The sequence below is a fragment of the Desmodus rotundus genome, chromosome 3 (genome assembly GCF_022682495.2).
Source record: "Desmodus rotundus isolate HL8 chromosome 3, HLdesRot8A.1, whole genome shotgun sequence".
NCBI classification, from domain to species: domain Eukaryota; kingdom Metazoa; phylum Chordata; class Mammalia; order Chiroptera; family Phyllostomidae; genus Desmodus; species Desmodus rotundus.
Window position 1 is genome coordinate 156,566,753 of NC_071389.1, and position 24,161 is coordinate 156,590,913.

Genomic DNA, 24,161 nt, shown 5'->3' on the forward strand with positions numbered 1-24,161 from the left:
TCTTCCAAGGGCTCTGATGCTGGGAGGGAGTATGTCATGTGATCTCTCATTTTATAGCAAGGCTTTTAAAATACACTAGTCTCGTCTCCCTTAGAGTATTGTGAGGTTTTGGTTTCCTTTCAACATTTATTTTGGAGATATAATTTATAAACAATAAAATGTCCCAATTGAAAAGGTAAGATTTGATATGTTTACCCAAACTACAGTTGTGAGATCACCAGCACAATCGTTGCGTAGAACATTTCAATCTGCTTAAATGTTTTGGTTCCATTTGTTGTCACAACTTTCCATTTTATTAGCATTTGGTACTTTAAAAAATGAAATTTATTATAATATTGTCCATATACTCTTTGGGTTAAATTGGGGGAAAACAAACAGTTGCAGTCTTATCAATATGATTCAAAACAAGGATGAAGAAATATGTTTAAAATAGATATTTAGGTGTTCATTGTGTAAGGTATGAGTCAAATTGTCTTGTAGCAAATAGAGTAAATGTATCTAGGACCACAGTCAGGGCTGTTTAAGCAATCATGGCAAGCAGGGCTATTATCAGAGGACTGGAAATGGGCAGATGTCATCCCAGCTTTCAAAAGGTCCCAAGCAATATTCTAGAATAAATTATTAAATAGCCTTTTATGTGCAGTTACTGCAGAAAATACTGTTCCATACAGGCCAGTAGGGTTTTCCTAAGAAGTCATGCTGAACTAACTGCATCCTTTGAGGTAAGTGAACGAGTAGGTCACAAGACGGTCTTGGGCAGAGTGTATCTTGATTTCAGTGAGATACTTGGCGTAGTCCCCCATGACTTACAAAGTCGTTCTAATGGTTGTAAGTCCACTTACTCTTAGCTAGGAATCTGCTGTGTGCTGTGTTTGATGTTGTGTGTGAATAGGTAAATAGGACACGCTATGGCTGTGAATTAAATCGTGTGGCCTGTCCTACTGTCCAGTCACAGAGAACATAATAAAGCAGTATAATAAAGTGATTACTCTTGCTGCTGGGTGGTGGATGGGTCAGTGGGGGCAAGAAAAGGAAGACAGGTAGGGATTATCACGGTTGCCCAGAAATTAAAGGTGACGGTTGCTTGTATTAGAATAGTGGCAATGGAGATGGAAGGTGGGGGGTAAGTGTATAGATGTGGGACACATTTTGGAGGCAGAAATGATAGGACACTTGCCAAAGCATTAGATATGAAGGGTGAGAGTAGTTGGGACATCAAAGACGACTTCCAGGTTTCTGGCTTGAGCAGTTGGCTGGATGATGAGCCATTTTCCACATGGTCTTGTTCTATTCATAGTCCCAGTGACTTGGATGAAGGCCGATTCAAGATATAAAGCTGATGAGGTCGTTGATACATTAGTAAGAAGGATCAACAACTTTTAAAAATCACAAGACTGGAAAGACAGAATGTTATGGAAATAAGTGCAGGGGGCAAAGAGAATGCAGGATAGGACCAGGAAGATGAGCCTGATGATAGTTCCCACCAGAAGCTCAGAAATGAAAAGGGTGACACGGGAGCCATGGAAGTGAACACTGAAACAGACTGCCTTAAGTGAAGCACGACGTCCGACTCAGATCAGCTCCTTGACCATGCTTTGTACTGTTGGGACCAAAACCAACGTGGTGGCGTTGTGCTTCTGTTGGCCCACAGCCATTAAAAAAGGATGGTTGAGAACCTGGACCACAACTGAGACATAAACAGCTTGAACTCGCCATCATGGGATGAACAGCCTGAAGAAGTAGAGATGTTGAAGTCGAAAAGCACAGTCCTGAAATGAGCGCTGTCAGATGGACTGTTAGGTGCAAGACGGTTTAGATTTCAAGTAGATTTGAGTGGGTCCAGAGAATAAAATGAAGACCCTGGGGTAGAAATAGCTACAGTAGTTTTAGCTCAGCCTCAGTCCCAATGCATATCCCTTTCCAGAAACCAGATGGGTTGTGTGCGTGTCCCCTGTCAGAAGACATTTAGCAAACCTCGATGCCTGTGTGTGGCATGGAGCATGAAAGTTTCCTGTCCTGGGTGAAAAGCTGGGCAGGGTCCTCTCCAACGTCTCTCCCTACTCCAGGAGTCTAGAATTGTGTTTCTTAACAAGCCTGTTTCTCCTCAGGGGACACGAAGTCTCCTAGGATGTCCTTGCACCACATCTTCCAAAGTGATGCTGACACAATGTTCTCAAAAGTTCCCTGGCCACATTCTGCAGAAGACTAGACTAACTCTCCTGCCACTGCTTCCCCAGGGCCCAGGTCCAGTTACATGTTCCAGGTCCCCGTCTCTTCAAGGCTGATGTTACCTCTGAAATATCAACAACCTGACAACTCACATTCCGTATTGCTGAGGTTTAGTTCCCATTGAAACGTTGTTTTCCAGCAAGCAGCTTTTGCCCCAGCCATGTTAAAACTTTAGATCAATGGTTAGAAGTGAGAAAATTTACACGATATCCAGATGAAATGAAAAAAATGAATCATTAGTATTCCTCTTAGCACAGGAATACCAGCTTATGTTTCTCTTCCCAGAAACTATAATTATATGTACAAATATCTAAGTGGACAAACAGGGGCACCGTCTTGCTCAGAACAGAAGCAGTGTTCAAATAAGTCATTGTATTCTCTCGAGTCATTCCTCTTTTTTTTTAATTACTATTACTATTATTGAATTTCTCTTGGAAGCAAAAATCTCCTACCCCAAGAGGGAAAAAAATTACCACTCAGAGGATCCTAAAAAGTATTTTAATTAAAAAAAAATAAATTTGATTACTCTAAAATTCTTAGACGATCATATTGACTTGCTACTGTTTTCAATTAAATTTATTGGGATGACACTGACTAATAATATTATACAAGTTTCAAGCATATAATTCTGTAATTGCATGTGTGCTCCCACCCAAAGTCCCTCCATCACCATGTATTTGACCCCCTTCACTCTCTTTATCTTCCCTCACTGCCCCTTCCCCTCTGGTAGCCGCCCTCCTGTTGCCTGTGTCTTTGAGTCTATTTCCTTGTAGATGTCACAGTTTTCAGTGTCTCTGCCATCTCTGGCTGGATCCTCTCAAACTCTTCTAGGATCTGTTATAGCTGATTAGACAACTTACTGCTTCTTTCTAAGAATCTAAACAAGGAGGTATACTTTTCTACAATTTAATCCCATGAATGCTAAAATCTGTTATAGCCTAAAGCAGTCTTAGAATTTTATAAACAGAATTTGCCTTTTAGTGAACAGATAGAAAAAGGTTTTGTTTTTGTTAATGTTTAGTCTCTGGAGGGCAAATCTGTATTTTGAGACAGGCGGAGAGGAGAGTCTTCACAGATGGGGTGGTCCAAGACAAAGGCTGCCATGCCCTCACTGCACAGGTCCTTTTGTCTGGGGGGCATGGTACCTCTCTCAAACACGGACAGGGGGGTTGTTTTCATCACTGTGGGAGGACCTCATGCTGCTTTTACGGGTGGGGAAGAGGATAGGTGAAGTCCCTACCAAAATCTTCCCTGATCAGCAGTTCTCTTGCCCTGGCAGGTTTGGCTCAGTGGATTGAGCAGCAGCCTGTTAACAGAAAGGTCACGGGTTCAGTTCCTAGTCAGGGCACGTGCCTGGGTCGTGGGCTAGGTTTCAGGGTGTGCAAGAGGCAACCAATCAATGTATCTCTCGCACACTGATGTTCCTGTCCTTCTCTCCCTTTTTTTTCTCCTTCCCTTCCCCTCTCTAAAAGTAAATAAACAATATCTTTTTTAAAGAAACCACTTCTTTTACTTGAAAAAGAAAAATAAGTGATAGGAGTTTATGATGAAATCCATTACCTTTTTGCCAAGGGCCACCAGCCAGCTAAGCATCATCTACAAAGAGATTCAGGCTAACAGACTGCATCAAGAGTTAACCCAGTGCGTGAGCCACATGGTAGGTAGTCCCAGGGGCTATTTACTATGGGAACATAAGTTCCCTCAGAAGACTTCTTTTCTAATAAGTAACCAGTTTTCTTAGACATGGGGCCTTTGGTTAATCATTATGTAGATGTCAGTAATTACCACTTCTGCTCCGCACACAATGCTTACAGGGTCATACTCTTTACTCATTACCCTGGGGCCCAGTGGTAAAACCCGGTTCTTCCCCAGGTCAGTCCCAGGAGAACTGACTCAACAGGCTGCACAGTCACTCCAGAGTAGCACAAGGCTGACTCTAAAATTGCATCCATCCTACCCCTACCTGGGAAGCCCATGCTATTCTCTGCCACACACGGGTCCTCGATGGCCTATCACATGCACATGTAGAAGTTGCCCCTTAGTGTCTCTAAGTCATGTGTGAACTCTGAGTAAAATTCAAAGCCTACTTCTTCAACATAAATATTGTTTATAAGATGAAAGAAAAATCAGACCACAATTGTATCCTATATTACTCTCTGGCAGAGCATATCAAACTATGTTCCCTTCATATCTCAAAACTACTGGATGGGTTAATAAACGCTTGCTCTCGGTTTCCTGTATCCCTCAACCAGAATAGATATCAAGGGACGTCCCCTGTTAATCACCCTCCTGCTCAGGGACCTTAGCTACGTCATTACACAGCTGAATGCACTTACGTACAGTCATAGCTTTACCCGCATTTCCCTTTATTAGCCAGTCCCTTTTATTTATTAACCTTCATCCAAAATGTTAGGATTCCTATTCTTTCTCCCAGTGTTTGTTTTACTTCTGCTGAGCTCTGTCCCTCTTGTGTTTTCTGGCCTTCTCTGGCAGCCCATCTGCTCTGCAGTTGACCGTTTTTACTCCCCATTTATCTCCTCATGGCTATACTGCCCACAGTGGGAACCAAATACCGTAATCTCTGAGAGAGCAGTCTTTCTGTCTGGGGCAAGGGAGGGCCCCCGAGGAGGGGACATGGGAGGTGGGCCAAAGGCCGTGGTTCCACAGGTGTGAGAGGTGGGGAAAGGGTTTGAGGGAGACGGCCCACACAGAGAGGCCTGCATGCTGTGCCAAGTACCTCTCAATAGCACTTGCTAGAAAAATAATTGCCTCAATTACTCAAACAGTGAGTCAATCACAGTAATGTATTGTTCTAGGGGTATATTTCCTTACAGCAGGAAGTGACTGGTTTCATCTGGGGCACTGGAATTTTTTTCTTTTTAATAAATAGATTTAGTTTTAATTATTATGTCTGTTTTAACCAAATGATTCAGAAATAGTCTGTAATCTGCCACATCATTTTCACCGCTTTTTCTTGAGGAAGATTTCATGGCGAACCAGATGTACTAAAGCAAAAACATCAGTTCATCATTCAGAAAATGATTTTCATTGTGCTTGGTTGTCAAAGTTTTCCCATCCATTAAAACAGGTGCTTTCAAGAGGAACCGGGTGCAAAAAACAAAAAGTGAATTATCTCAGTGGTCCAATGTATAGACTTATAAATAGCCATGAGATCATTAGGTGAAAAGAACTTTAGACATTAATTGGCTTGTGTCTTTATACTATAGGTGAGGCATCTAGGGATGGGAGAAACTGAGCCAATTGCCCAAAGTCACATGGTCGCCAACCTAAGGGGCCTCCCCGGCCTCCCCACACCCCTTTCTCTCACCTTCTCGCTTAGGTGGAACAGGGCACCTCAAACTGCAGAAGCTTTCTTTCCTAATGTTGTTTCAGAATCATCCCAACTGGAGTGACCCCAGATTGCTGTTTAGGCTTTGAACTGTCAGTTACTCAGATTCTAATGGGCAGTTCCTTATCTGGTAGAACATTTTTATCTAGGATTTGAAAGAAGGTGTGACTCATAGGTTCCCAAATGTGGATACTGTCAACAAATGGTGTTAACCATATAAATAAGCCTTTGTCCTTCTAAAATGGAAGGTGAGAGTATGTTCTTTTGTAGTTATTACACGACCTTTTTTCTTTGCTTAGGATCCTTCTGTCTTCAGTGACACTGCTGTCTATATACTCAATAAACCTTCTGTTGATCTGCTCAAAGGAAACAGGTGAGCTGATACGTCTAATCAGGATGGATGATTTCCATGGTGGTGTTGTGAACAAATGATGCTCTTCCTGTTCAGAAACTTGATTTTTAAAGAAAAAGAGTGCTTTGACCTGCAGTTGCTGGAAGACCTGTATTAGTATTTACCTAGAGAAACAGAGCAACTATAAATCAACTGGTCATGAACAATGAACGATAGTTCATTTGAAGTAAACTCTCAATTATACCCATTTTTTCTAGTTTAAGATGACTTCATTTTAAAGGCTTCAGTTTTTCCTTGGGTCTTTATAAATTCAGAACAAGGATCCCATGTTTTTTATATTATAGCCTCCAAGTTTTAAAAGTAAACAGAGCTTTCATTCTCTTCTACAAATTCCAAGGAGAAAATGTTACTCCTGAGGCAGTGTGGGAGTGAGTGTGCTACGAAAGGATTTCAAGTTCTCTGGGCAGTGTAACACCTGAAGTGTTTATTTTCTGTTCCTGGGACACTGGCCTATGTTTGTAATACTTTGACTTTTACATGAGCTAAAGCCACACTGGCCAACTATTGTATACAGACGACTTCACTTAAGTGGAGCATTTTGTAATAAATTGAGGATCTAACCATTGTATGGTTTAAACACCAATCCTATGAGAGATTAAACAAAAGTTTAATTTAGCCCGACCCGTATTACTTTCTGTGAACCTTTTGAAAATATGAGCTGAACTGTCATAAAGAAATATAAACATTTTTTAAATGAATGGTTTACAATCTTAGTATTTATCGAGATAAGCTAGTTAAACACTTTAGAATTTTGCTATAGCCAAATTATTCTTACGTAAACTTCTCTACTGCTCTTTTGTGAGTTGCTTGTCTTTGAACTAAGTTTTACAGTCAGAATTCTGAAGTCGTGACCATTACATGTTTTTAAACTTGTTATACAAAGGACACAGGCATTGATGGACTATGATTACAATTATTCTTTGTTAGCTAATCACTCAGGTTATTAATTCAAGAGGAACCTTTCATCCCAACCATCAAGATTTTTAGTTTCAGACCCAACCTTTATTTTAATGATCCTCACCGGACCTGAGAATAAGATCAGAGTGGGAATTTCCCCCAAGTAAAGGTAAAAGCCTATCTGAGGTGCTGGTAGCCAAAAATAAGCCTTATGACCTAATAGCTTAACTGTTTGCAGCCAACATGAAAAAAGGAGAAATCATGGTCACGTCTGACATTTTAAAATGTTAGGAGGTTGTTTTATAATGAGAATGCCTTAACCCTTGCCAAGCCAAGAAGGCTGTTTGTGTGATTCTGAGAAAGACACCAAACAACTTAGAGACTCGTCAACAGCATGATCAGATCTTGGCTATCTTTAACTTTGAGAGCCCTGTCATTTCTTGTGTTCTCAAATATGATTTTTAAATAGGCTGCATGGTTTACGAAAAGCTGGGAGAGCAGGTCTTCGGCACCACGGGGAAGCTTGTCATCTTTGGAGCCACCTCTCTACAGAACACCGGAGGTAAAAACGAAACCAAATGTGCTTCTCTATCCAGAACGGTGAAGTGGGGGAACACTATCATGTTTTCTAACTCTGGTGGTTGGGTGGCCGCGTGGATTTTAACATAATTCAGAAGGTGTCATTTTCCTTGCTAAAATGGCACACGGGGAATAAAGCAGAGCGGCAGTCACTTTTGTAAAACTAAGGATACTGGGAGAGTATCTAAAGCTGTCTTTGTGTCTTATTGAAGGTTAGTCTAAGAACAGGCTGGTAACCTATTATATAGCTTGCAACATGAGCCTTAGTATCTTCTTTCTAAAATGTTCTCATTTTCCTCTAGCAATGCTGAGCTACCTCTTCATAGTAAAAAATGAACTACCCTCTGCCCTGAAGTTTCTGATGGGAAAGGAAGAGGCATTTTCGTAAGTTATAGACCCCTCTTTATTTCGTAAGATAACGAAAATGTTTTTAATTTAAATGTGAGCTCACCAAAGTTTTCGTTTTATGAAAGTTGTCAAAACAAAGTTTTCCCTAGGCTGTTTTTTACTTTGTTGTTTCAATAACAAATTTCTCTGGAGTCATATAAATAAAAGAAGCAGAGAGAACCACTTGAATGAATACGGGCATTTAAAAGGTAGATTTATCCCAGACTAGCCCCCAAAAAGGAAAAAAAAAGGTAGATTCATCTGTCATTCTGCAAACAGTAGATTTTCCCGAGAGATTGAAATCTAAATCTGGTTTCTGTGAAATAGAGCAGATATGGAGTATTTTTAACATAGAGGTGGAACATGTGAAAATAATAATAATAATAAAGCCCTTTTATTTTTTTAAAGATTTTATTTATTAACTTTTAGAGAGGGGGGAAGGGAAGGAGAAGGAGAGGGAGAGGAACATCGGTGTGTGAGAGATGCATCCATCTGTTGACTCTTACATACTCCCAACTGGGAACCTGGCCCGCAACCCAGGCATGTGTCCTGACTGGGAATCGAACTGGCGACCTTTCAGTTCGCAGGTCGTCACTCAGTCCACTGAGCCACACCAGTCCGGGCATAAAGCCCTTTCTTAAAGAAGGATATAGCATTTTAGAAGCAAAATTTACATGAGCCACTGTCACTAAATGTGCAGTTAACCCTGGAAAATGTCGCAGCTACATTTGGCACATCCATTATATTTTGGCTCTCCTTTGTTTAACAGTTCTTGTCAGTCTTAGTTTCCCTGCTTTCCTTCAAGGGAGAATCATAGAAGCCACATTCCTAGTCTTCTATAATCAGGATTCAAGGTCAAATACAAGAGCTAAGGGAGAGAATAGTGCCTACCTGCGGTGACTTGTTTTTTGATGATATTAGCCAAGCAAAACAAAAAGAAACTTTCTCTTTAAATAATTGATAGTACAAGTTGTAATCTGACAGAATGCACTGTGTGCACTCAGCTTTGAAACCATATAAATAATTCAAAGGAATTATTGGCCACGTGTAGCCAATGGGGGAGAAAAAGAAAACAATGTCCCTTCTTCCATCACATGGGAGAAAGACAATAGTAAACGAGTAGCAGTTGGGTTACAGTGTTTGGATAAAACCCGAATAATGATAAAAACAACAATAATAAAAAAATAAGTTAAAAAATATTGTGAAGTTTTACACTTACGAAAAAATGTTCCTTTCGAGGAAATACAATCTAGCCGCTTTAATGCCTTTCAGGGCCTGGTACGTGGATGGCCGTGTTCTCGTGGTGATAGTTACTTTCGGCATAATCCTCCCTCTGTGTCTCTTGAAGAATTTAGGTAAGGAAAGAGCTTGCTTTTATCATACTCTCTACAGTGCCCCGATGAATCAGAAACCTAATAAAATGAACAACTTTGCCTTCTACTTTTACATGTATGGTGAGGATGAAGTAAGTGATAACTACAAGTATTAATCAGTATTAACACTTGTAATCAAGTATTAATTATCCCACTTATAATGGCATAAGAACACTGGTCCTAAGCAGGCACTCTAGCCGGCTGTGGAGGGGAGACAGACAGTGCTCACGGGCTGTTCTGAGAAAAGGCCAGACAATGGAATTCCCCTCATACAAGGTCTTAAATGCCCTGATTATTTAGACAATTAGATTTTTAAATCTAGTATCAAGACAGAAAGTTGCATGTTTTTATACCCCAAAGTAAAATGAATTACTCTTAAATTATCAAAGTCCAACCAGTCTCTATTATTTGCCTCAGTAAAGGGAGAGACAAGTGGAAAGTCAGAAGTGGGAAACAGTCCCTCAGTTACACCCATTTGGACTTTCTGTGTGTGTGCTTATAATCAGAGGCAAGTGTGCCTGATGTTACGGGAATTTCATAAACTGATAATGTGGCCACACTGCCTGCTAGTCCAAAGCCTCTAAAATGCATTTCCTTTAGTTCTGGCCTAATTCCAGGCAGACATTTAAAGTTCTTCCCAAAATGATGGCTAACCATAGTTTCTTGTTCTGTATGAAAAATGTCAAGCTTCCCTCTGTAGCTGTCCTGTAAGATCTATAAGTAGACTTTAAGAAAAAAAAACCTACCTAATTTTCTGGTTTCTGAGTCTGTGTTTAGGCTTTTCTATGTATATACACGTAACTGTTTTCAGTTTAAGTAGAGGAGGGCTCTTCCCCCCCCAGGGATGACAATAGTGCAGCCCCTAGGGCCACTTAACTCTGCCTTTCTGGAGGTTACGGTGGTTGGAGAGCGGCCAGGCATTCTAAGGGGAGCAAGGTAAAGATCCACAGGTGCTCAATTTATCCCTAGGAATCACTTCATCTCCTCTGTGCATGCCTGTCATTTGGGAAGAGAAGTTTCGTGGCTGATAGTCATTATGCACACAATTAGTGCATAATAAAGAGTAATGGATTCGGCCCCGGGTATCTACCAGAGTACAGCAACGGAAACCTATGACTATGTTTGGGAGGCTCTTCTCCCTGGATTCTGGGAATCTGTTCTCTAGTGTGTCAGGGAGAATTAGAACCAAAGCCCCATAATATAACATCTGTATTTAAAGTCATGTTTTTGCCAAATAAAGTAGCACTATCAAATTAAAAACCTTGTATTCACATTAGCATGTATGTGTACTATTGGAACCCCAAACTACACATGAAAAAAATGCATTGAAAGAAATCAGGTGGTGGATGAAATAATAATAATGTAATAATAATAATAATAATTTTCTTCAACTTTTTTAGGGTATCTTGGCTATACTAGTGGATTTTCCTTGAGCTGTATGGTATTTTTCTTGATAGTGGTAAGTGCTGGTTGCAATGGCTGGTTTGGTTTTGCCGTAGTACAATTATTGTAACAGTTATTCCTTATTTGGCTTTATTTGATAAAGTCTATATTGTTTCTCCTATATCAGGTTATCTACAAGAAATTTCAAATTCCCTGCATTGTTTCACAGCTGAATTCAACAAGTGCTAATGCAACAAACGCTGACATGTGTACGCCAAAGTATGTTACCTTCAATTCAAAGGTAAGTTTCTTTATCCTTCAGTATAAAAAGAACATTTTTATTAAGGGCATTATATTTCTTATTCTTGTAGTAATTAAACTGTTTTGAATGTATTCAATCTCAAAACAACACAGTATCCCTACTTCCGAATTCCACAATTCATTTAGAGACCTTTGAGAAATATACAAGTATTTCATGCTCCCTCTTAACCCAGTTTACATGCAGGACGACCTTAAGCATTCTTTGAGAAAATCTTTCTTGATAATTGTCTCAGTTCTTCCTTATAGATCTTTAAAAATAGATTAATGACATCCTTAGCTCACAGCTTCCTATCTGGTCTGACAAAAGGGAATACCGCAAATTTCCCCGCTTGCACAGTTGAAATGTAGATGCTGCCATGGTGGCCCTTAGGAAGCTTTCACACTGTTGGGGTATCATCCATCAGTAGTGCTGGGGACAGTGGGCTGTGGAACCACTTAGGCTTGGATCTGACTCCTCAAGCAAGTTACCGAACCCCACGTGTGAAAACAGGTCTTCTATTCTGTATCTTACAGGTTTTGTCTTTTCTTCGGTTAGAATCTTTCCATCTTTTTTTATCCAAACCCAAAGACATGCTTATTGATTTTAGAAAGAGGGGACGAGAAACATCAATGTGAGAGAGAAACATCAGTTGGTTGCCTCTCGTACACATCCCGACTAGGGGACTGAACCTGCAACCTAAGCATGGGCCTTGACCGGGAATCAATCACGCAGCCTTTCTCGGTTTGCGGAAAATGCTCCAACCAACTGAGCCACACTGGCCAGGGCTTACCAGGTTTTGTGTGTTTTTTTAAAGAATGCCCTGGTGTAGTGTTTGCGCAGAATTAGAGCATGAGAAATGCTACTTTTCCTTCCTTCCCTACCAGCTTCTTTTTGCATATGTTGAATTTGAAAGTTTTTTAAAAAGTCATATCTAAGAAAACTAAACCTCTCTCTCTCAACTCTAAGGATGCAACCAAAGCAGTGAATGTGAAACTAATTTTCTTTTTAGATGCCATCTTTTAAGTCTGATTAGATGTATTTTATACATAGCAAAGAGCAGTAAAATGGATGTGGAAGCCCTAGGCATGTGCCCCTGGCCTTTGGAGGGAGTTGGGAGAACAGCAATGGTCTGTCCACTGCTCAGGGCTGGGAGGGACCCAGCGAGATACCGCAGGAAAGTGCTGTGTAACTGGTTAGAGCCGCACGAATGTGGTTACTCTGGGTCTAGAGTATGGAAGCCTGCTGTCGGTCAGCCGAACCTAAACTCCTCTGTGCCAAGTGCCTAATGCCTCAAGCTAGATAAGCTCTCTTAGAAAAGCTCTTATTTTAGATATCAAAGCCCTCCTAATAACCAGATAGTCCAGGGACCCTGAAGGGCTGTCAGATAAAAAGACAGCTCAGACATACTGGGGCTATATAATTTTATGGTAAAAATACCTTTTTTAATTTTTTTTCTTTAAATAGACCGTGTACGCTCTACCAACCATTGCGTTTGCATTTGTCTGCCATCCGTCCGTTCTGCCAATTTACAGCGAGCTTAAAGAGTAAGAGTTTTTCATCTTAATCACTTTATAACCCCTCATTACCGGGCAAATACTGTATAAAAATAAACAGACTCGTGTAACGGCCTCCCGTGGCCTTATCGCCCAGCTTCAGCGTTTACTTTGTGCCGTTCTTGAGTAAGTACTGTACTTTAAGAAAAAAAAAAGAGCAAGAAAAACCAGAACGCTGCAGTGTATTTTGTGTATAAATATATAAAGTGGCCAACTATGTGGGCTTTTTTTGTTCATCTGGTTTTTCAAACATGTATGACGTAGGCGAATTCGAGTATTTGTGTGGCTCTATGTAACTTACACCTATTTGGCACAGAACATAGTGACCTTCAGGCTCATCTGTAAACTGCTAAATACATCATCTCTGACTTGCCTGTTGGTTTAGGTGGAAAAGGCTGTGAATCAGGCAGAGGGAAATTAGTGTTAAGACTACAAACTAGACAAAAGAATACTGTTGTTCATTTTAAATTATTAAGATATTTCTGTGCATTCGTTTTTGATTGTTATTCTAGAGGAAAGTAAGGCCTACTTATAAGTTTCCTCATCGGTTCTCTTTTTAGCTTACTGTTATCATATTTTCTGTATAAAAAGTCATTTTGGCATAGTCTTAAGCTCAGAAAAGATATACAGTATAGCTATTACCATTTTGAAACAAAAATGAAGTTGAAATAATTTAGCATTGAATTCACTCATGATTCTTCCTCTTTCATCTCTAATCAATATAGGTAAATTGAAATATTTACATCTACTTATCAATGGGTATATCAATGCCAACTTTATGATCCTGTATCTAGAGTATTTAATTACATTTTTGGCATCCTTTACATTTTATTGTCCAGCTTTTAGTTTGTCATTTTCTCATGTGTGCATGTCTCAATTTCCCTGCTCTTCCGTACTCCCTGTTATGACGCGCCCACATGTGACTGTTGGCAGTCTGTTACTGAGTACACATCTCGTGGATTCATTATATGGGCAGTTAAAGAATCCAGGAGTAAACCTGACCGAGGAGACAGAGTCCCTCAGTATCACCCTTCTGTGATCTTCTGGGAACTTACTGCTGTGGAGAAATAGACTTCTAGGCGCATCTCTCAGGCTACTCAATGGGAAAACTGGAACCTAAATAACAATTTTAGCAACAGAACCCCTAAAGTCAAGTTCCAGCTCTGCCCTTAGTCTCTGGGGCTAGGAGAACACTATTTGAATTTATTCTGCCTTTTCTCCTGTGAAAGCTGAATGTGTAGATAATATCAAATAATATTTAAAAAATACTCTCTGTCCTTCCGATAAGAACTTGATATTCTTTAAAAAGAATGGGTAAGAATATGCAAAGAATTCTTAGTTCCGTGGATCTCTCTCCCACAATACCCCTTCGGTAGAAAAGAAGTTACTCTAAACCGGCAAAGTTGCCCGGGGAGACTCCAGCTGGTCGGGTCCACTCTACCCTGATAGAAAGTTACATTAGAATTAATTAACACTCCTGTGTGAACACTGGTGTTTAAATTCTGTAACATGGCTTTTAATTTTTCAAAATTTTTTATCTTTGTTTTTAGTCGATCACAGAAAAAGATGCAGATGGTTTCAAATATCTCCTTTTTTGCCATGTTTGTTATGTACTTCCTGACTGCCATTTTTGGCTACTTGACATTCTATGGTAAGTAACTTCTGTCAGTACCTGGATGTAGGTAACTGTAAATGAATTAGTAAAAATCAATATCAAAATAACCTTTAGCATGACAGTTAAAAAAGCAACACATGTATCCATTGATTTTGCTGGTCTTTTCCTCTACATAAAGCAACGGCACAAAAACACTATACTGTTCTTAAAAGAAATAGCCTTTTATAAGCATACCACCTGTTGCTGAGGAAAGTGAAAACTGTATCAGAGAATTTCCTAATTGCTGTTGCGAAGTGAGTCAGATTCCATTAATAGAAAAGAGCCAGAGACAGATGTTGAAAGTGAGAAAGAGCAAAGTGCCACACTCATGACACTTCCCGTTAATTAAAAATAAAATGCCTACTTTCTCACCAGAAGTTGGAGGCTTGCAAAGATTTGAAGGAGTGACATAGAAAGTTAAAGGGGGTGAGATCCAAGGTGCAGTGAGAAGCCCTTGGAAGGAGGCGGGTGGGGAGGTGGTGGTGCTCTCTCATCAAAGGAGTGAGCATTTCTCGCTCTCAGTGACTGCCATTCTAGCTCTGGGCATCTTTGAAATAAACTTTCTGATGTTCAGAGTGGAAAAAAGTTCAAAGTGGTACATAAGCAAAATAATCTTTTTTTATTTTGTAAGAGAAACATACATGAAAGAGAAGAATAATTTCTTGATGGTGGTTAAGTTCCGTTGGCACCTCTGCTCCTTGGCCACTGAAGGTTGAGTTGTAGGAGGAGAGTTTGAAAGAGGCCCCAAAGAGCCTGCCATCTGCCCATCCACTCACAAGACTGTGGCTGTTGGGCATGGTTTGATGAGTGGCACCGAGTGGGGGGAAATCTAGATTAAGAATAGCTTTGTGCTGCAATCTATATTATTTTCAGTCCCCATTTACTCCTAGGATTAATGTAGCATAAACAAAGCATACCCACTCTGGGTAGCTGCTTCTGGGGATTACTCTAAATCCCTTTGAGTTCCGGTTACAATGGACAGGTAGAGCGCACCTCACCCAGGGGACCTTTCTTTTCCCCTCGAAGAGTTGTTTCGACAACCCAGATCATTGCGTTCCCTACCCTGCAGCTCACAGATTCCGTGTGGTTCAGGAGAACTGTCGTTCGGGGGTGTGCTCTGTTGTTGACGCCCCCTTTTCCCCTCATTTTAGAAGACGTGCAGTCAGACCTCCTTCACAAGTACCAGAGTAAAGACGACGTTCTCATCCTGACGGTGCGGCTGGCTGTCATTGTCGCCGTCATCCTCACAGTGCCGGTGTTATTTTTCACGGTGAGTGCAGCCGGAGAACTGCTGTGGGCTTGCCTTTCCTTCCGTCATCAGGAGCCCGGTCCAGAGGAGGCCAGAGGCAGGTCGCTTTCCTGTGTCTCTGACACTGCCTCAGGGAAGGACCCCACAGTCAGCTGAGACTCTTCAGGAAGAAAGTGGGATCAGTGAGAGGGGGTAGACTCTGACGGACCTGTTGCTCTCTCTTGTAGATAAATGCAGATAGGATGTTCAAATCTTGATCATACACAGTGAGAGAATGGAGAGGGCACAGAGGGGAACACCTTAGCCACAGATGAAACAAAACCAGAAATTATCCCCCTACAAGGAAACAATCTATTCGTAAATAAAAATACGTTCTGTCTTCAATCAAGGCCCCTGCTTCCCACACTGTTCAGTTATCTGTAAATTAGAAAACAGGTCCCAGAGCCCTGCGCACCAATTCATCAGTTTCTGCTGAGAATGGTGAAGGTGGGCGTGCTGCAGGCCCTGACCGAGCCTTTGTTTTCCTTTCCCGCAGGTTCGCTCATCTTTATTTGAACTGGCTAAGAAAACAAAGTTCAATCTGTGTCGTCATATCGTTGTTACCCTCATCCTCTTGGTTATTATCAACTTGTTGGTGATCTTCATTCCCACTATGAAGGATATTTTTGGAGTCGTAGGTATGGCTTTTCGACTTCATACTCATCCTCCAGCAGCCATTTAGGAAACGAAAATGTCACAATAACGTTGAACTTCTTTTTCTTGTTTTACAGGCGTTACATCTGCTAATATGCTTATTTTCATTCTTCCTTCATCTCTTTATTTAAAAATCACAAACCAGGATGGAGATAAAGGAACTCAAAGAATTTGGGTATGTCTTATCCCAGCCACCCTAATTTTTCTGATTAGTTTTTCACTTAAATTTGCCAAAGAAGTAGTCCGCCTCTGCTGTCTAATACTGCTTTTAGCAGCCTCGAAGAAAGGCAGCAGTCCTGTAGTTTTCCTCTTGAGGGATTTAAACTATTTCATCAGAATCCTATTTCCTCAAAACTATCTTTTCAGATATTATTCTTACTGTACCTTTGCTTTTGCTCTGAGCTCGGGCGGGGCCTGCTGGGAGGATGGATGTTTATCATCCTATGTGTCTATAGGTGAGGCCTTATCTTTAGCAACAAAATGTAGCAGAGAGGGACTGGAAGCTGTTAGGCAGACCACTGTCTCTGTGCAGTTCCCAGCCATGCAACCCCTCTGCAGCTCAGGAAACGTGTGACGCCTTACTTTACATGGCCGAGTTAGCTCAAACAGTCTTTTTATGGTTTGACAGAAATGCTTTGGAGCAACAGACCTGGATTCAGAAACTACCTTTCTATATTGGGATTCTTGTTTCCAGGTCTGGTGAAGTTCAAGGGCATCTTCAAGGTGGTGCACTTGGAGACAGTGAGGGAAGCAGGGGTGCAGTGGCTGCTACATGAGCACCTTCTGGAGCACCATTTTGTTGGGCCTCGGAGAAGGCTTCTCAGCTGCCCTCCCAGATAGTGTAAGCACTCCACTCTCACATACCACCTGAGTCAGCAGACCCGGCCAGAGGACGCAGGCAGGAGGGATCATCCTCGTGCCTTTGGGAGAAGTAGTTTTTGGGAGAAGTAGCCTTGATGGTTGATGCTGGTAGAGCCTCTACTTCTCCAACAGGATTATCCCTGAAGCCATAAATCCTAAATCCTTTTAAACGTTACCAGTCATTATTTTACAAGGACAGAGAGGAAGGAGCAGTCTCTCTGGCTCAGCAGTAAAATATACTAAGATCTGAAAATGGTAGAGGCCCATTGCCCGTGAATTCTCTGGGCTTCCGCAACCCCGCTCCCATAATAAAACCTGTGGTAGGAACTACTGAACAGCATTAGGTACGGACCCCTATCCATTTTAGGACCCACTGGGAGTTAGATTGGACCCATGACTGTTGGCCCCAGCGCATCCCCCTCAGTCCCACCATTCGCCTCCTCTCTTTCCCTGAGCTCTGTCCTCTGGGCCCCCATCCAGCCCCTTGGCCCTCATGATGCTTCGCCCCTGTCCCTGCAGAGCTCTCAGTGGAGAGTCTCAAGGCCAAACAGTTTATAAGCTTGTGTCCTCCAGACTCTGGATTTAACAACCTGTCCACCTGTGGCCTTCGTCAACCCTTTAAGTAACTTAGTTGTTTTCTTTTTTTTTACATTTAATAGTATTTCGTATTCATGTCAGGCATACAGCATAGTGGTTAGACAATCATTTACAAAGGGGCCCCCCTGCGATTCCAAGCGCCTACTTGGCACCGTATACAATTACTACTGAGGTGACTTAGTTTTTGACCTCCGTTTCCTATCTCACTTGATGAAATTTACTTTGCTTTTATATCGTTTTCCACTTTTCAAACAGAAATGTTTGCTGCCAGCCATAACCTAGGTTGGTTGGTAAAGAGTAATGAAATGGCCTGTATGTTTTCCAGGCCCATTTTTTTTTTTAAGTTGTAACCTTAGTTTGAGAGAAGTTTAAGAATACCCAGCCAGCTGTGGAGCAGATTTCACTCTGAGTGACCACAAAGGCAAAAAACAGAATGTAGAGGATGGCTCTGTCTAGTTCTTATTTCCCCATCCTTGGAGAATCGGATTCAGAAAGGTTCTCATGGTTCTGCAATGGTTGTAACAAACTCCAAACACGAGGGTGAGCAAAAGGAGGGGGACGCATTTCTGTTCGTTTCCCAGGTGCAGTGGGACACGCCTGCATCCCCGAAAATAACCCGTGCCTTTCTGTTGCCCCAGGCTGCCCTTTTCTTGGCCCTGGGGGTGTTGTTTTCCCTGATCAGCATCCCCTTGGTCATCTACGACTGGGCCTGCTCATCGAGTGGCGACGAGGGCCACTGAGACCAGCCGAGAAAAGGAAACAGTCCCGTCTGCTGCTCAATCCAGTCACCATGCATCAGCCACCCTCATCACTTCCTTTGCAAGTTTACAGAAACAAACAGAAATTTATGAGATACTTAAAGTGGAATAACACTTCGGTAGCAAAACAGAACTGTTTCTATAATGGTTCATGTCCCTCCAAGGTTTGGGATCAATTTAAGGATCATGGATTTTTTCTTTTTTCTAAATTTCATGCAATCATACTTCCTGGTACTTTCCACAGTCAGTTACTTTTCAGTCTCCTAACCCAGTCTTTTGTCATGGTCTCTTAGAACTTTAAAACCACGATCACCAATCATGTTTATTTATTAGAGATCCAGATTCTGAAATAATTTTCTTACTGATGTTCAGGTCATACTATCTGTACCTTTTTAGAAGAGAAAAGGACCTTGAATTGTATATATTTATTTTGCTTTACAGAAAAAAAATGGTTTCATAAGTAATTTGCCTACTAACATAGCACACAGGGAAAATCGTGTGCGAGTCACAGGGCGTGTGCTGTGGCAGGGGAGGAGCCTGCCCGGCGTCCGAGGTGGCTGGTCACCCAGCCAGCCGCTGACCCCGGCAGTCCCGTGCTCACCGGTACTACGTCCTACCCCACACAGAGATGTTCTCTGGTGAAGTGTTCTCAGCTGGGGCTGGGGTTGGGGGTCGGAAATGACTCTTTCCTTGGTCAGTGTATCAAACTACACATCTGGGTAATCTAGCAAATGAAGTTTTTTTCCCTCTTGGCAGCGTGTGTCAAAATTACTCTTATCTGAGTCAGTTTCTGCTGGAGGAGTCCCAGGATGCCTTTGTAATAAGTGGAGGAGCAGAGGTACCACAAAAAGACTGTCTGAAACGCCTGAGAAAATATTCCTCTGCTGCAGCTAGCCTTCAGCCCCACACCTCCACCACACTGTTGAAGCGGGAGCACATTTTCTTAAAGTACAAGTTCAGCAGCTTTTATTCATGTCCACCAGCTTTTTGCACAGAGAATAACGTGTATCTAACCAAGGGTGATCTAGGATAAGTAATTCCTGTTTTATATTGGGTACTTTAAGGGGGCCTTTAAAAGACTTGTTTTATATCTATAAATTTAGGTTATTTCAAATATAAGATTTTTATATCTTAAATAAGCCTCATTCCTATTTCTTCTCCATTAACAATCCATCCAGAGTCTTGAAGAAAGAGACCCCTCAGAGATAGTCTTTGAGGAGAACTTGTGATAGAATCACTGAGGACCTTCCTTCCCCCATATGAGGACCTTGCTGTCTGTGTGTCTATACTACTTGTTTTTGCTCCAGCACGGGGCGCCCCACACCACCCACGCAGGAGGACAGAGCTGCCTCTCACTCTTCCCCCAGCCCCTGTCCTTAAGGCAGAGGAAGGAAGCTGCACAGAGACTGGAAAAGAAGAGTGCGGGGCAAGGTGGCTTGGAGAGCAGTGGGGAACAGAAGCCCAGAAGCGCGTCGCCCCCAAGCTGGGCCATTGCCTGTAATTGGCTGTCCAGAGCACAAAGTAAGAAACATCCGCGCTCTGTGAGCCGGTCTCGTGAAACAGGCCTTGCGTTTCAATCTGTATATTCTGATTGAATTTCTCAGACACCAACGTTCACGGAGCACAGATTTTTTTATCCTGAGATAAGTAGAATCTAACTGCAGACTCTGGGCAGAGTTTCCAGGTCCCAAGCTCTGGCTTCTGTCCCCCCCGCCCCCCCCACTGCACTCAATTCCCCAGAAACCCCCACAGGCACTGGGAGAATGTGGAACAGTCCCCTCCCTTTTACAGACCCGTGCCCCAGGGAAAAGGCCTTGTCCTGATACCCCTGGAGGAGGAGAAAGGTTGCTCCCTGCGTTTCCTGGTAGGGCCATCCTGGCTTTTATGTAACGTCCCAGAATGACATCCACATTAGGTCAGAGTTCAGATATTTCAACATGAATAACTACCTATGAACGAATACCTAACCCAGTAAAACGCTCTGTCCTTTTCTGCAGAGTCCTCCACATTAGGTGAGGTGGGGGGAGGAGACTGAGCAAAACAAGTCAGGGCAGCTGGCCCCGGAGCTTTTCCAGAGCACCGAGGGATGAAGTCGCCAGAGTGGGATGAACCACCATTAAAAAGTACATAACTTAGTTTTCAAGCTGTATTATTCTACTTTTTATTTTCCTCATTAATTTATAACTATTTTACACTCCCAAAGTCAATTTAGAGATTTATCATTAACTCTTGGGGGAAGAAGGATGTGTAGTAATATTTTTGGATCTCTGGATTTTATGTGTTAGTACAAGGAATAATTATTTAAAATATATTTATTTAGAGGAGATACATTGTTGATGTCTGTGATACCACAGGTTTTTAAAAATATTCTTTATATGTGTATCTAAGTTTGTTGACTGAATATAATAGTCCCTACTGTAATTTGTCAAATATCACGGATTAATTACATCATTTGTGTCAGATTAGCTGTAAAGTATACTGCTCTTACTCTTCTTATTCAGAGTAGCAAACTGGTAGCCAAAAATACATGTATCACAGAAATTAGGTAGAATTTAAACAATATAGTCAAGTACTATAGAGGTTTTTCTGCTAAATTAGTAGACCACAGAACATTATATCTTAGCCACTGGGAGCAGCACATTTTCCTTTGGTAGACAGGTCTCAGCACTAGAGAACAGTGCCAGTTTCAGACCTGGGATTTAGAGCTGCTCTCCAGTCATTGCAATACAGAGTTCTATAAAGCCCTCATCTCCTTAATCTCACCTACTAGAAGTGGGGGCAGCACAGTGTGCGCAGCAACGGGGTTCAGTGCTGTCGAGCAGAGGCAGTCCCCGGTTTATAAGCTGGTCATGTTGCAAAGCACCGTCAGTCGATTACTTGCACCCTGGACCGCAACCAGTGCACATGGTGCTGAGGCCCCCAGACCAGCTGGGAAGGATTATTCAACCACAGTTTACCTGAAATCGCACCATATAACAAGTTGTTGAAGAACCTAACCACTACAGATTCTTTCTAGGGGTAGTTGTTCAGAGTGCCAAGGATGCATCATTCCTGTTATTAGTGGCATTTGGAGTGCCCACCGCAGCCACCCATGCCTACTGGATGGGGGGCGCAGGGTCGCCACCAGTCAGAGATGACCAGAGTGGCCTGAAGTAGGGTCTCCGGCAAAGGAGGGGAAGGATTAAATCCTGGGCAGCCAGAGAACCTAGCGGTAGGAGGAGGTGAAGGAGGATAAGGGGCCTCTGTGAGCTGTAAACCTCCAGGGGCCTTCCTCAGCTGATACCTTCTTTTCTCTGGGGTCTCAGGCTTGGCCTGCCTGCTTCTATTTTTAGGGCCTTTTGCTGCAATAGTTCACCTTCCCTGCTCACTGCACACACAAAAAGGATGTTGCTGCAGAGCCTCTGCCATCTGCCAGTCATTGGAGCCAGCACACAGCACTTCTAATGGGTTCAGTGCTACCAAACCATCGTTTCACTGCCCAGTAACCAGACAGGGCTGAAACAGCTCTCCACCCACTTTCCTTTTTTTACATTTGCACACTCAGTAGAGAAAGGCACATGTGGGTGATGGCCGTGGGGTTTGGGGTGGACAAAGGACTGTGGTAGGATTCCATAGTATTTTAGAGGACCCCGCAGTTACCCCAGAGCTGACTTTTTTCTGGAGTTGGACTCGAGCCTCTAAGCCTGTGGTTCTCAAAGTGTGGCCCCCAGACCAGCAGCAGGAGCAACAGGTGGGAATGCAAAGTCTCAGGCCCCACCCCAGACCTAGTGAAATGAGAGTCTGCAGGGCTGGAAGAGTGACCAGACCGGGATTTTAACAAGCCCCTCTGGTGGTCTCGATGCACGTTAAGTTTGAGTACCATTCTGAGCCAGTTAATCTCACCCTTGTTCTCCCCCTTAGTCCTCCCCAGAGGATGGTTCACGGGTCTTATGGGGCAAGGAATGGGGGCCAGGACTTGGGGAGGGGAGGGAACGCCTCAGGAGCAGAGCGTCCACCCCCTTCCCACTGGGAAGGCTGATGCAGGTGCTGAATGGTAAGCAGAGGCTGTCTGCACCCTGGTATACCTTTGGGTTGAGGCACAGTAAGTTCATGTTTTTTAGACCTAGGAAGAAGGTGAGGTGTTGACTGTTTTCTGATTTGGTTTTTTTTTTAAGGGGAATTAAAAGAATATACCCTTTGTAAACACAACCTTAGAGGAAATGCTGAATTCATGTCAGGAGTAAGTTCTGCAGAATGTTTGGGTTTGTGGTGCAGTAATCGATCCCGTCTTGTTTTTAAAGCGAATTCTCCACGAAAAGGTCTGTACTGCCTGAGGAGCTACAGACTGCTTGGAAAAGAATGTAGGGCTCAGTTCCATTTCGGTGTATCCGAACGCCGGACAGCACAGTTAAGTGGGGTGGGGAGGAGGTCGGTGATATGACCAGATGTTTCATTTTATGCCTTAGAGCAAAAGCCATTAGTTTCCCCCAGTTTATCCATGTAACTGACTTGAGGCTTAGACAGGGCATAAGCCTCAAGGATATAATTCCTCCATTCCAGTGCACAGTAAACTTCCAGCCACGTTCAAAACGAGGAAGTTGCAGACTACAGCATTTAGCAGTGCGAATAAATACTTCCTTAGGGATGGCAGACCTGAGAATCCTTTAGCAATAGAGCATACTTCCTCTTAAATACAGTGAATTGCTTATGCTTATAAGGCTTTTGGGTACAAAATGGGGGTGGGGTGGCTAACACCTGAAAAAATACCACCAAATCTAAAAGCAGAAGTTCTTGGAAAATATATAAAATTCACAAGGGTTAGGCATTCCCCTTTGGGGTTTTCTCAGAGGAAGGGCTATGAAACTGGGCTCATCTGTATACAGGCTTGAATTTTTGTTTTTAAAAGGAAGTATCTATGCAGCTGAGGCTTATTGTAGGAAATACTTCGTTTGTATGTAAATACACTGTAAATAAATAGGAGGCTGTATATTTTTGCAGTTGTTGATCTGCACTGAAATCGAAGTCTCTAGCTTCTGCATATGAAGAATAAAAGTTTTCATAGATATTAGTGGTTTCATTTGGGAATTAGAAAATTTTACGTTCTTTCCCAGGTAACATAGTTTTCTCAATGTAAACTTGGAACCTAAAAGTTTTATTTGTTTAGAAAGAGAAATGTCTGAGAAATAGTTATATTGATGTCCTATGCTTATAGTAAGATCAATTATTTAACAGGTAGTCCTCTGAGCTACAAGTAAGGAATATTTAGACCCCAATTATTATCATATAGAAGTAGACGACCTAAAATGACAAAGGGTTTCTTCACAATGCTCTTCCACTGTTAACACTGAGACCACTACACAGTATTTATAAAAGCGGAAGTTGGGGAGAATGTTATTTTTTTCAAAATTGAATTGCTGCATTTCCCAAACTTCGGGATTTTTGAAAGGGAGAAGAATCTGAACATTCACTAGGAGCACAAATTTGAAGGAGGAAAAAACCATTATTTTATCAAGCTTTTGAAAGTCTTGCATGTCTGCCTTTTACTTTCAGTGTTGACGCCAACATAGACTGTCCTAAGTAATTTTTTCCCAAAGCCCTTGAGTCTTCGTCGTCGGTATGTGATCCATTCCCTGGAGTCCGGTGTGTTAGACGTCATCGAGTCCAGTGCGTGTAGGCACGCCGCTGTTTTATTAATGTAAGAACCCCATAAATGAATTTTAGAGGAATAACTTAAGTGAGTCACAAGTCACAAAACCTTGTTAATCAAATAGAAGTTTTGTTTTTAACCCCAGGATGTGGTGTAAATAAAGAAATGTAAGAAGTTCTGGTCTATAACTGCTATTAACAGTTTTTAAACATTAAAAACATGAACTAAAACTGCGAATTCTGTGCGCATTCTTTTGGGAT

General features: G+C 42.1%; 1 protein-coding gene across 3 annotated transcripts in view; it reads left to right on the forward strand.

Annotated features, from left to right (window-relative positions):
- The window catches only part of SLC38A1 (solute carrier family 38 member 1), a 68,553-nt gene extending 45,177 nt beyond the window's left edge, over positions 1-23,376 (forward strand). For all 3 annotated transcript variants that reach the window (XM_024575445.4, XM_024575442.4, XM_024575444.4), the window contains exons 6-17: positions 5,878-5,951; positions 7,357-7,449; positions 7,769-7,850; positions 9,126-9,208; positions 10,627-10,685; positions 10,797-10,910; positions 12,375-12,454; positions 14,014-14,114; positions 15,269-15,387; positions 15,902-16,043; positions 16,137-16,234; positions 18,156-23,376. In XM_024575445.4, the coding sequence (XP_024431213.1) occupies positions 5,878-5,951; positions 7,357-7,449; positions 7,769-7,850; positions 9,126-9,208; positions 10,627-10,685; positions 10,797-10,910; positions 12,375-12,454; positions 14,014-14,114; positions 15,269-15,387; positions 15,902-16,043; positions 16,137-16,234; positions 18,156-18,257 (1,147 nt within the window). In that variant the 3' untranslated portion in view covers positions 18,258-23,376. The remainder of the gene's footprint in view (positions 1-5,877; positions 5,952-7,356; positions 7,450-7,768; positions 7,851-9,125; positions 9,209-10,626; positions 10,686-10,796; positions 10,911-12,374; positions 12,455-14,013; positions 14,115-15,268; positions 15,388-15,901; positions 16,044-16,136; positions 16,235-18,155) is intronic.
- Positions 23,377-24,161: the final 785 nt, after the last annotated feature.